The sequence below is a fragment of the Chelonia mydas genome, chromosome 1 (genome assembly GCF_015237465.2).
Source record: "Chelonia mydas isolate rCheMyd1 chromosome 1, rCheMyd1.pri.v2, whole genome shotgun sequence".
Classification (NCBI taxonomy): domain Eukaryota; kingdom Metazoa; phylum Chordata; order Testudines; family Cheloniidae; genus Chelonia; species Chelonia mydas.
The window spans coordinates 330,080,401-330,093,462 of NC_057849.1; the positions used below are offsets into that span (position 1 = coordinate 330,080,401).

The 13,062-nt window shown below is 39.9% G+C and overlaps 1 protein-coding gene across 14 annotated transcripts in view; it reads right to left on the reverse strand.

The window, feature by feature from the left end:
- Positions 1–3,938: 3,938 nt before the first annotated feature.
- LOC102935534 (semaphorin-3D) overlaps positions 3,939–13,062 on the reverse strand; it is a 188,660-nt gene continuing 179,536 nt past the window's right edge. For all 14 annotated transcript variants that reach the window (XM_037889257.2, XM_037889263.2, XM_037889255.2 and 11 more), the window contains one exon: positions 3,939–12,287. In XM_037889257.2, the coding sequence (XP_037745185.1) occupies positions 11,859–12,287 (429 nt within the window). In that variant the 3' untranslated portion in view covers positions 3,939–11,858. The remainder of the gene's footprint in view (positions 12,288–13,062) is intronic.

Sequence of the window (13,062 nt, forward strand, 5' to 3'; positions counted from 1 at the left end):
CCAGATTGCATTCTAAAAACCCTCTGAGTTTTAGATTGTCAAGGCCTAGAACGCCTCTGCTCATTCGAAAACTTCTGTGAAGCTGCTCTATTAGTATTAAACATCGGTGTGTTGCCGGCACCCCGTGCCAGAGGCGAGCAACAGCAAGGGGTTCGCTGCCCGGTGTGCATCACCCAATAATCACAACCGGGTGGAGAAGCAGAAAAGTTTATTTGAAGCTTCAAAGAAAGTACAGGGAGAACAGAATCTCAAATCCTGCACCCAGAGAAGGAAGTTACACAGGCTTTTATACATCCTTTCTTCAGCATACTTATCCAAAGGCAAGCTGCCCTAAGTATCCATGTAGCCAGCCAATCCAGTTACCAGCTAGTTCCCTTGTTCTCTGTACCATCTGTTAAACCATACATAAAGCTGCTTTATTCAGCATTGTTCTTCCATATCTGCCCTGTTTGGCCTTGTTTAGTTTCAGGCAGTCTGACTCTGCAACATATTGTTGCAGATCCTCAGCATAACTGCTGCGAGTGCCTCCAGGCGGGGGGGCCAAGGACACTTGGGCCTAGTGCGCATAACTGCTGCGAGTGCCTCCAGGTGGGGGGGAGGGGGGCAAGGACACTTGGGCCTAGTGCGAGGGGGCCTCATCGACACTCGTGGTCTTCCATCCCCTCGAGTTACCTAGTGGCCATGCCCCAGTGTCTCCAACAGGTGTAACCATTTTTTGAAGTTTCACATTTCTGTTTTTCTCCATTTGTACTGCCTCTCATTTGAGCGTATGTGTTGCACTTTCCAGATGCTTGTCACAGCTAGCCTGTCCGGTAAAATCAGCATGCATGTTCCACCTAGTAAACAAGGACTTTCCTCCACTTTCATGAAATGTTTGTAGGGTATTGCTGTGCTCATTGCTTTGCACTTATTTTAGCCACTTTACTTATTTTTTTGTTGTTGCCTCTTTAGCATTTTACTGCTGCTGACACTGCCAAAAAGTTGAGTTTACTTCCTGCTTCCACAAGACAGGTCACTGGTTTCATGGTTGAGTGGCAAGAAATGCCAAAATTCACAGGTTCCATGACAATGGTGGCCACTGTGACAAAATCTTATCCCTACTCACGCTTAACTGAAGTAAATGGCTTATTCATGGCAGTAAAGTTGAATACATAGGTGTTTGCAAGATTGGGGCCAACAATTGTTACCTTTAGTAAAATCTCAGCACACAATTAATCTGGGAATGCATGAGCGAGGAAGAAAGGGGTTACAGGAAGGGGTGGGGAAGGAAAACCTTTGAAGCTGCACTGGCAACTATATTCCCTGACAGATGAGGTGTTTGTGGTTGTTTTTCTCACAAAACCCAGGTAGATGGTGGTAAAATTGGCCCCCACAATGCAGAGGCTGCCTGGTGTGCAGAGAATAATGGAGGAGACCACAGATTGAATAGTAAGGGGGAAAAACAAATAGGGAACAACTGACTCATTGACTATGCACTGTCCCTCCTGCACGCTGAATTAGGCATGGCTCTGCAGATATAACAGTATGTAACCATGTAATTAAAGCTTTTATTGAAAGGAGCATTAAGGTTGTAGAGGGAATCTTAATGTTGGCCCTGCCTGACTTTAAAGTGTTTAACTCCATTCGACTGTAACACTCTTTTAAAGATGCATGACAACCTGTTCCAAAACATGCTTAGTTGTAATTATTTTTCCCCCCACAATTTTAAGAATGAACTCGGAGTCAGAAATGTGGATTTGATATATCAGTGTAGGAGAGCAAAGGAGGGAGCTTAAACTAGAATAATGCTAAATATAATTGAACTTGTTGAACACCCTCAGCCGGTTTTGAAAGGCATTGCTACGGTGTCACTGTATCACTCTCTGGTGAACGTGTTTACGGGTCTCCCTTCTGTGCCCATCCACAGAGGATAGGAATAGTTACAGCTTGTAGTTGTAGACACTTGGTGTTTTAGCTCAAGCTGTAGCAGCCCATACTTTTAGCTCTGATGGTCCCCCATTCAATCCTTTATGTGGTAACCAAGGTGATGTAACATCTTACCCTCTGTGGATCAGCACAGAGAAGGTCCTGAAACGCATACACTCACCAGTGGGCAACAACTGTACTGGGTTACAGGTTTCAGACTCCTTGTTGTTTGTACTGAGTTAGGAACTCCACTTTCTGCCGCCATTTCCAGACAGTGCATTAACTGCAAGCAATAACAATACGGAGAAAATGTGCCGACGGGGAGCCCCTGTGGGCAACTGTTAGGATACTGATATTCAGGCCTGTCTGTAAAGGCCTGTACTCTAAGAATTTAGGTGTATTCTTATCACTTGGCTAGTTATAGAGGTACAAAAGAAAGAATCAAAATCACTGTCTGCTGGCGTAAGGGCCTTCTCTTACTGTGACAGTCTGAGGCCCTGTTCTTAGGCTAAGGCCTTTGGCTAAGCAGCAGAGCCAGCCATAAGCTGGGAAGCGACTGGTCACATCCTCACATTCCAAACTAGTCACATTGAAAGAAGGTGCTATTGGGCTGTTAGGAATACACTCCCGTCCTGATAATGCCTATCGCCTCCAGAGAAAGGAAAGTGCCTAGAAGATGTAAAAGGAAACTTAGTTTGAGTTTCTTCCTGTCTGGCAAGGACTCACTTATCAATAGCTGGGATGTGAAATCCTCACTTCTGTATTGTTTTGTCATTATAGTTCCCACTTTGCTATTATTTGCATGGTTTCTCTCTGGTTCTGTGATTGTTTCTGTTTGCTGTATAATTAATTTTGCTGGATGTAAACTAATTAAGGTCGTGGGATATAATTGGTAACATAATCATGTTACAATATGTTAGGATTGGTTCGTTAAAATTTCAGTAAAATGATTGGTTAAGGTATAGCTAAGCAGAACTCAAGTTTTACTATATAGTCTACAGTCAATCAGGAAGTGAGTGGGTGGGAGGGGGGAAAGGGGGTGGGGAATTGGAATCATGTTTTGCTGAGGGAGGGGGAATGGGAACAGGGACACAGGTAAGGCTCTGTGGTGTCAGAGCTGGGAAGGGGGACACTAAGGAAGGAAACTGGAATCATGCTTACTGGAAGTTCACCCCAATAAATATTGAATTGTTTGCACCTTTGGACTTCGGGTATTGTTGCTCTCTGTTCATGCGAGAAGGACGAGGGAAGTAAGTGGGAGAAGGAATAAGCCCCCTAACAGCAACTAGCTGTTCTTTCGCTCACTCTAAAATTGGATCAAATATATTACTTCATAGAAACCTAAATTACTACCAGTGTCAAGTAAACTTTGAATCTCTTGTCATTAACATTATAAATCTCATTGTGTGTGAATAGGCCCCCAAGTTCTTCCAAACGGCCAGATTTCACCCCCTCTCTCCTTTTCTCTCTTTGAGTAGTGACGTATTTAGTCAGCAGCCCCACTGATTTCACAGAGACTAGACGTGGAGTAACGTACTACTCGCTGTGAGCAACAGCATGCAGAAAGTTTAGAAAGCTAATCAATTTCACAAATGCTGTTGTGTGAGCTTCAAAGAGCTCCTTGCTTGTATTATTAGTTCCTTAGGCCAGGTCCACACTACAGATGTCTGCCAGCATAACTACATTGGTCAGCGGTGAAAAGAGATGTGATCCCTGATCGACATAGCTGTGCTGGCAGAAGACCCTAGTGTAGATGCAGCTGGCAAAGCTGTCCTTTTACTGCTATACCTTGTTTTGTTGAATAGGCATTTTCACTACACCAATACAAAAATACAGACTTGTTGGAGTAGCTGCTGTTACACTAGGATTGCTTTGCTGGTATAGTATAAATGTATTCCTACACCAGTAAAGCACTCCTACAGCAAACATGGCCTATGTCTTCCCACTTCCATCTCACTTTGCAATCTTTTTTTCTTTGGAAGCCCATATTGTACTATTTGGTATGATTAGGGGGAAAAAATAGACAGCAAAAGTTCTGTCAGAATTTGCTATTTATTATAATAAAACCAAAATATACATTTAACAGTTTCAGATACCTTTGGATTACAAGATTGGAATTCCTGTTAAAACAACAGGATTGCCAAGCTCAAAGCTAGTTAGTGACCATGTATAAAGCTTTAGTTATGATGTTACATAATTAACTATATTGGTTGTAGTATTCTTGTAGCAATGTCAGTCCCAGGATATTAAAGAGAGAAGGTGAGTGAGGTAGTATCTTTTACAGAACCAACTTTTGTGGGGGAAAGAGAAAAGCTTTCAGGTTTACCCGAATGAAGAGCTCTGTATAAGCTCGAAAGCTTGTCTCTTTCACCAACAGAAGTAGGTCCAGTAAAAGATATTGCATCACCCACTGTGTCTCTATATTTAGCTATGGTAATTTACAAATGGGCCCTTTCCACCAAAATTTTTTTTTCCATATTACTCTATAAATAATGATACTATAAATGTGAAATGGACTCCTGCACAGAGTCAGTCTAAGAACCACTTAAGCCCTATAACATGGTTTTAAATGGTGCATAGTTCTTGTGCTGGACTTCTGAAATAGTGTGAGTTTTGTCCTATGTGAAAATATTAGCCTTACTGACAGAATGTGAGGCATTAACCAAATTCCTTTTGGTCAGTCTGCTTGGCCATGACTTTTCTCTTGAGAGCACTTGGAGAGGTTTTGAGCAGTTTCCTTTTTTCCCAGCCAGACTTATGCTGAGATATTTGAAATTTTCTGTCATTAATTGGGGGGGGGGGGGGGGGAATGCACTTCATACAAGTGATGGAAAAGATTATAGATCAGTCTCTCTTGATTTGTATGTTTCATAGTTTTCTGTACTTCTTATCCAGTAGTAATGTATTGTAGTTTTTACAATGTCAACATGTTGACTAGCAAACTTAAAATGACATTTTTACATTTACTTTACATAGAAATCTCTTCAATTTAAGTCATGAAGAAATCATAAGTAACAGAACTTAAGGAATCCTTTAGAGCAGGTTGATTTTTTTTTTAAAGTTGGGTGAGTTTTGGAAAATTTGAAAGCAATTTTCATGCTGCTATTGTTCCCGGTATTTTCATTTTTCCTGAATTTTCTTGTATAAAAATAATTCATTTTCAAACTAAAATTTTCAAAAAATGTTTTTTAAAAAATCCCTTGTGACTAAGGGCTTGTCTGCGTGGGGAAGTTTGTGTGGAGTAATAAGCTAGGGTGTGAATTTGAAATGCACTAGCTACCCGTGTGGATACTGTTACGCTTTAAAGCACACAAAGGTGCTCTTAGTGCAGAGTAAGCATGTACACAGAGAGTTAATGTGAAGTATCTAGTGTGTACGAGTTGCTCCACACCAGCTACTCTGGGCTTTTTTCCTCATGTAAATAAGCCCGAAAATGACCATGCAATCTTCCCTCCCTGCACAAATATACATTTTGAAAAGCAACAAGCAGGCAATTTTTTTCTTTACAAATTTCTGTTGATTTTTTTTTGACAAAATGGAAAACTTCAAAAATATGAAAACTTTTCCCAAAAATATTTCATTTTTGGAAAATGGCCACATTTTGATAAAGTATTTTTTTCCTTTTAAAATTTGACCATTTCTAGCTATCAGAGTTTTGGAACTTTCGATAACAAATTATATAACTTTAGGTGGTGCTTTGATGTATAGTAAATGCAAGTTTTGTAAACTGATCCTGGCTTTCAGCCTATAGGCAGATATATGGTACTGTCCTATGAAATGCTAAGTGCTTTCAAAACTCATTAAAGATGTGAAGCCCACAAGGCTCTGCCCGGGGCAGCCATGACACACCTTAGCAGACAAGTTATCTGCCTAAGCCTTCTGTTCCAGTCACTATTACACGTATGTTGAATCTTCAGAAAATGGCTGGTCTTGGACATGGTTCCATTTAGCAGCAGGAATAGCAAGAACAAAATGAAAGAACACAAAAAGCAGCCAAAGGCACTTATATATAACAAGAGTAATGGAGCAGAATATAAAACACCACCAAAATCGAGACATGTCTGCGTCCATTAAAAATATCATGACTGCCTATGAGTGGACAGATGACTTTCTTGGCACAGACTATATGAAACCAATAACTAGCAGTCCATAGCAGTAATAAAAGTCACCTGGAAACATTTTTCTGGTTCTTACATCACCCAGAAAGGTTTTTGTTTTAAAGAACAATAGACATTGATTTTAAACTGGGGAATTGTACACAATAACAATACAATAAAGAGGGAAAAGACCAACTTTAAACAAGAGTTTCAAAATCTCATTATTGAGGCAAATTTCACCTTCCGATCTGTGATTTGTCTTTCCAGATCTGGTTTACATCTGTCAGCCACTGAATAGTTTTGGGTCAAAACATTAGGAAAGTTTGTGGTAGACACTAATCTATACAAACACAAGTGCTTAAGAGAAAACATTGTCTGAGATGAGAATATGTTAAGGGGCCTTCCAGTATGTTTAACTTTATACACCAAGCAATGAGCCAAATCCTGAAATCTTCACTGATTTTCCTAGTTTTTTCTTAATGTCAGCAAGAGTTTGCCTGAGTGAGGACTGAGTGAAAACCAAGGAAGGATTTGGCCCGATACCTTGAGACAACAGACTTGGATAGTGGGTTATAGAAACAAACCTGATCAATTAAGAGCCCAATCCTGCGTCTGTTGAAGTTTGTAGCAATACTGTTGTCCCAGTATTATAATTTATTTAAATATTCAGCACTGTGAAAATGTGTGCCTGGCTTGGACACTTTTAGGTTTATCATCATTAAAATACTATATGGAAGTAAAAAAACCAACATTTTTCACAGCCTTAAAATTCTTTCATGAGCTGTTCTTTTATCCTTCCTTTTCCTGTCTATAATGAATTTATTTTATAAACCTGAAAAGATAGATTACAATTACAAAGGATTTCACATATCAGCTAATCACAGAATCCTAATTCTGAGTAATATTTGTGACACTAAGGTAAAATATAATAAGGGACCACTTAAATTTTCATAAATTGTAACAGAATATATTGGATAGACATGTGGACTTGATTTTCCTGTCATGCAGGTGTAATTCCACTGCCTTCCATGCAGTTAACTCCTGATTCTCCTCTGTATAATGAATCTCTACATAGTTATCTACACTCTAGGCTGCGTCTTGGAATAACTTGCTATAATTACTTTGGTTAGGTTCAGATCTATATTCTACTGAAGCCAATGGGACTTTGGTCACTGACATCAATGGCTGAGCTGGCTCTGTAAGTATTTTTAACTCATACTAATCAGTTGCAATAACCTTGTGTTACACATAAAATAAAATGCATCCAATTACTTATGTAGGTCCCTACAAAACAGTCATACACATGACAGCAGTTTAGTAGGAAAATCATGTTCCAATAATCATGTATTAATTTTTGATAAGGGATTTGTAAATGGTAGGTGCATATCAAGACTTACATAGATTTGATTAAAATTTCAGAGCATTTTAGACTACGGCCCAATTCTGATCTCATATGAATGTAAACCAAGAGTAATTCCATTAAGTTTAATTGTGTACATCAGTATGATTGAGATAGGAATCAGGGTCCAATGTCTAGTTGAGGACTGGCAAAATCAAGGATCTTGGCTCCTCAGTATATGTGTAAATGTAACTACTTGCACAGAAAACTGTGTCTGTGATATGAATACATTTTCACACATGTCCCTAGAATGTTTTCCAGCAAAGGAAACAATTTATCAGAAGAAGAGTTAAACGCTTTATTCCTTTGTCCGCTAATCCCACTGCCAGATTTGTTTTAACTGACTTCTGGACTACTACTGTATTTAGGGACCTGTTGGATCTTAAAGCTGGCATCAGTTTTTAGAATTCTAACAACTACAATACAAGCTGCACTGGATGTTCTGACAGCCTGTTTGAAATGGATGTAACTCAGGGAAACACCAGTTATCTTCTGAAGTGGGGGGAGAAGGAATTTTTTTTTTTTGAGGTAGGGGAAGAGCATTTATTACTGATTGAACCAAAGTAATTTTTTTTAAAGTCTGCACTGGGGGGATCTGTTTAGAATCTTCAGTTATTAATGTGGAGGTAACTTTTTCCATGCTTAACCTAAACTTTGGGTAGCATTACAGACGCTCCCTGGGTTACACAAGACCCGATTTACACAAATTCATACTTATGGAAGAAGTTCCGTGAGCTAGAAATAGGAGGGGTTTTTTTTTGCATAACATTTGGATAAACGTTTCCGACTTACGCAAAAGTCAATTATGCAGCTTTCCGGAACGGAATGATTGTGTAAGTCGGGGAATGTCTGTACTTTTATTGAGCACTTTAAGGAGGGTGGGTTCAGTTTCATTTTAACTACAAGCCTGTTGTGGCTCATTGTACAGCTCAGCAGCACAATGGACCCTCAAGTCCTCATTTTGAAATTTAAGTAGACCCAGGTTTGTGCCTTTAAATTATATATTTAGGAAGGGAATCCTTTCTTGTCTGGCTCTTGTTGCTACAATTCCCTGCGTTAGCTCATTCTGTTCTCCTTGAGACTGTTTTGGGGATTGTACATTACAGAAGGATCCAATACTCTTACTCCTGACCTTGGTTATTGACTGAATAACAAACAACTGTCTAAAGAAATCCCTTCTTATCCTTCCTCAGTGTTCCCTGGACTATCTAGCTAATTTACTGGTCTCCAGGGCCCCTTGGAATCATGACCAGTGTAGCATCTACTATGAGAAGCTGTGTGCTAGCTCAGAGTACATCACTTATAAAATGTATTGAACCACAGATTTTTATCTGCACCATATTATTAAATATCCCTCCCCGGGGTGGTATGAATCCAATATGGCACAACGACTTGGAGGATACTGAATTTATTTCCCCAGGATAGAAATGGCCTCATTCCTCGCTTGGGGCTTCACTCTGCTACTTCACACAGGAGAGTTGAGGTCAATCCTCTGAGAGGAATCCTCTTGCAAGAATACTTAAAATAAAACAAAACCCCTTGAATTTAAGAGTAGTAACATTTGAATTCAATCTTTTATGCTCGCAGTCCCAGTGGTGCAGCCCTTAGGCCCTCAAGACTCCTGTTGAAGTTGATGGGGAGTTTTATGCGAGGATTGTAGCGCTAGGCTCTGCAGAGCTATTTAAACCTAAAGGAAACCAATTGTGTTCAGCTCTTAAGGAAGATGGAAAAAGTACCAAACAACAAATAGCTTATTTAAGGCCAAATCCTGCTCACCTTATCTCATTGAGTAGGGCCACTGAAGTGAGTCCAATGGTTCTACTTTTATGAATAAGGTAAGTAGGGTTTGTGCTGTAATTAATAATTACACTACTCAGTCCAGTCCTGCTCCCATTGACTTCAGTGGGAGCAGGAGCAGGCCCCTTGTCAGTACATGTAAGCACAGGCCCAAGGTGGATTATTTGATGGTAACACCTTAGCTTAATCATGGCGTGGCACCACTCATTCCCAGAAGGACCAACTCTGAGAGATGGTACTCTCTGGACTGATAAAATACAACACGGAATACATCGGTGGGTTCTGTATGGTGACTGCAGTCATTCTTAGGCAAAATTTTTTTAAAGTGATTCAAGATTTTGAGTGTCTCATTTCTGGGTTTCCAACTTAAGATTCCTTAAAGGGGCCTCATATTTACAGGATAACACCCCTTATAGAGTCTCAAATTGGGCAAGAAACATCAGGGCAGTCAAAATCACTAGTCACTTTTGAAAATCTTGACCTAAGGTCCTATTGCTGTACAAGCTGATTTCTGAGCATAATGCTTACTATTGTGAAAAGTTCTACAGACATTAATAGGCTACTCAGAGTAATAAGGATTAACATTACTAATAAGAGCCCAGGACATCAGTCTCTTTGATTAAAGGTCCTGTACAATGAAACTCCCCTCTCATCTTTTATAATATTTAACACTTGCAGAGTACACTATCAAAGTACTGAGCACAAACTACCTAATAACTTCTAATTAACTAATGTATCTCTTAATGAAAAAACAAGGAATATAAACCCCGTCTTTATACAATACATGCACATTCAGTTTTAGTTTTTTTTTACAATAAACTTGAGTCAGCTGAGGTTCCTTTCTCCGATCTGAAAAACACACCACCATATTTGTATCATTTATCAGAAAGAAAATGTACAATGACACAGATTGTATGGACACAATTATTGATCGGGGACTGAAAGCACACACACACTGGGTAGCAGATAGGGATAATCTCCAGCATTCAGAGCCAAAGTTCTTGGTTCCTTAATGAATTGCACATCAATTACATGGGTTTTCCACAGACTTTGCTCTCCAGACATGTAGAATGCATGAGAAACAAGTAAAGTCTGTCGGTTTAGTATCCATCAAAGCTTCCTTCCATGTGAGGACGTCGCTAATTTGTCATTTTACACTCAAAGAGGCGTGAAAGGCAAAAAGGGGGAGGTTTGGTAGAGTGGGGGAAAGGGGCTGCGAAGCATGAGAAGAGGCAATAGGCCTGATTTTGATCTTGCTTACACTAGCGTAAATTGGAAGAAAGTCCAATGAAGCCAATGGAGTTACACTGGTGTAAATCAGATCTGAAGGTCTGAAGTCAGATCTGAAGTGTCTCTTGCTCATACAAGAAGATTTATCTTATTAAAGAGCAGAAAGTAAAACTAGGAACAATTTACAAATGATGCTATTGTAAATCACAAAGCTGCTCCTCTCTAACTTGTACTTCAGTTAATTTACACATGGGCTTTTTTTGTTTTTATTTAATTATAATAAAAAAGTATTAATTCCAACAACACAATACCTTGTTTGAAATACACAAGACCTTTTATAAAACAAATACACAAGTCTCAGGAATGTCTGCTCTTTCCCCATTGTTATACCTGGTGTAAGAGCACTGTCAGTTTCCATCTGTCACCAAATATGTTTCCCTCATTGTCTTTTGTCATCAAGTTCGGGAGGGTTTTTGTGCGTGTGTTCACCTCTCCTCTTTTTTCCACAACAAACTAACCATACTCCAGAAAATGAAGCCAGTCGGGGGTTAGAGTTGTAGAGGTGAGTGGAGACATTCAGGGTAAAATCTTCAGCAAGACAATAGAGGTGAAGGCAGAAATCCCATTATTTGTTAATAGGGTTTGTGCATGTACCTCCCACATGCTTCTTATGAAATTTACTCTCCAGTATCTTGCTGGCAGTTTCAATTTGAGTCAACAGTTCATTTCAGCAGATGGACTGCAAACTAGAGGCTGCTTATGCCCTAATGAATAAAGTTCTACATTTCCTCCTCTTAAAACGTGATTACATTTTTAAAGGGGAAAACGAGTGTTACTTCTAAGCTGATATTTAATTTGATTTTTTGCTTTGCTTCTCTGCATTAGCAAATGCCACCCATGTACCTAAATATATGCCCAATGGGTAATTTAGTATAGTTTTGCAGATCTGTCATGAAATGGCCTGTATCTATATGGCACCTCCCATCCTTACAAGACCCCCAAGCACTTTTACAAATACATCCACCTACCCCTGAACTGCAGCCAACTCTCGGGTGGAATGTAGCAGTCCATTAATAATATACTGTAACATAGACTTTAAATCTCATATAAAAATTATGCCAGGGAAGCCATGGAACACCCCCATGACATATGTCACGAATCAGCTTCTCACTAACTGTTAGCTACAAAATCTGAATTTCTGGGGAAAAAATCCCAGATTTGGAATTATTGCCTTGGGCGCGGTGCTCAAATAAGGAATTTGTCATTTGCTATCATATTCCAGTATTACAGTGCAGTCCTGTACAGACCAATAATGACTGTGCATTATCTAATCTCAGTGAGAAGCAACATTAATTAATAGGAAGGATGCACAAAACAGAACACAGTATTTTTGCATGTTAAATGTCCTTTCTTTAAATAGAATATAAAAGCTATGTAGATGTTGGCCTGGCATCTGGGCTGCTGACAGGTTCATGGTGCCTTCGATTTCGCTTTTTCTTCATCTCCTGCATGTGCTTCCATTTTGCCCCACCTTTGTTCCGCTGCCGTCGCTTCTCCCGGTGCCACATCTGTTCACACCACTCCTCCAGGCTGAAGCTGGGGCTGCTGACAAGTTGGATGTAATCCTTGTACCTCAGCCGCGACTCAGTAAGCAAATCTCTCCCTCGTCCCTCTTCCTCCTCCGTTTTCTGAGTGCTTTCCATGTGCCCATTCTCTATGACGTTCAAATTTAACTTCACGATGGTGTGAACGAACGTGTGCTCCTGTGCTTTGCAGTAATACGCCCCTGTGTCCTTTCTCTGCAGGCTGCGGATCAGCAGTCCGTATTCCGTTTTGATGATCCTCTCATCAGCCTTCAGCTGTGAGGTTGGACAAAGCAGAAAACAATGCATTAAAAGCACAGGAAAAATAAAATTTGAGTACGTGTTAGGTGGGGAGTAGAGGAGACAGAGGGGATGATTGGCTCAGGGACTGACAATGAGAAATGCAGCCTTTTACCTCTAGGTCACTGGCACATAAGTACCTTAGATAAACAGATACGTATGGAACCATTTGAATTTCAGAGTTCTGCTCTTCAATTGATAACTGTAATCTCATCAGCATGCATTGGTTAACGATACATACAGTCTGAGAGGATAGAGTCACCAGGAAATAATACAATTAAACAGACCAAAACAACAGCAAGGTAGCTGACTTTCTTGAAGCAAAAATTGGATAGTTAGCTGGACAAATCCCATTAGATTGCAAGCTGTTTGGGGCAGGGGCTATCATTTTATTCTGTTTGTATAACACATAGCACAACGGGGTCCTGGTCCACGACTGGGGTGCCTAGACACGACCGCAATACACATAATAAATCAACAGTAATAACGATTAAGTCAATAAGTAACATTTTGATCTGATACTGGGTTTACAACAGTGTAAACTCTCGTAACTTCTTTGTAGTTACTCTTCATTTACACCACTGTGAGAACAGAAAAATGGCAATAAGATTCAGGGAGCTAAAACCCAGTGCAATTCTTTTATCATGTAGGGTTCAGGATCTGTGAATGACAAAACCTAAAAACCCCCCAGAGATTTAAAGCTAAGGCTGAATTTCTGTGCATTAGGTACCCTATTCACTGCAACATTTGT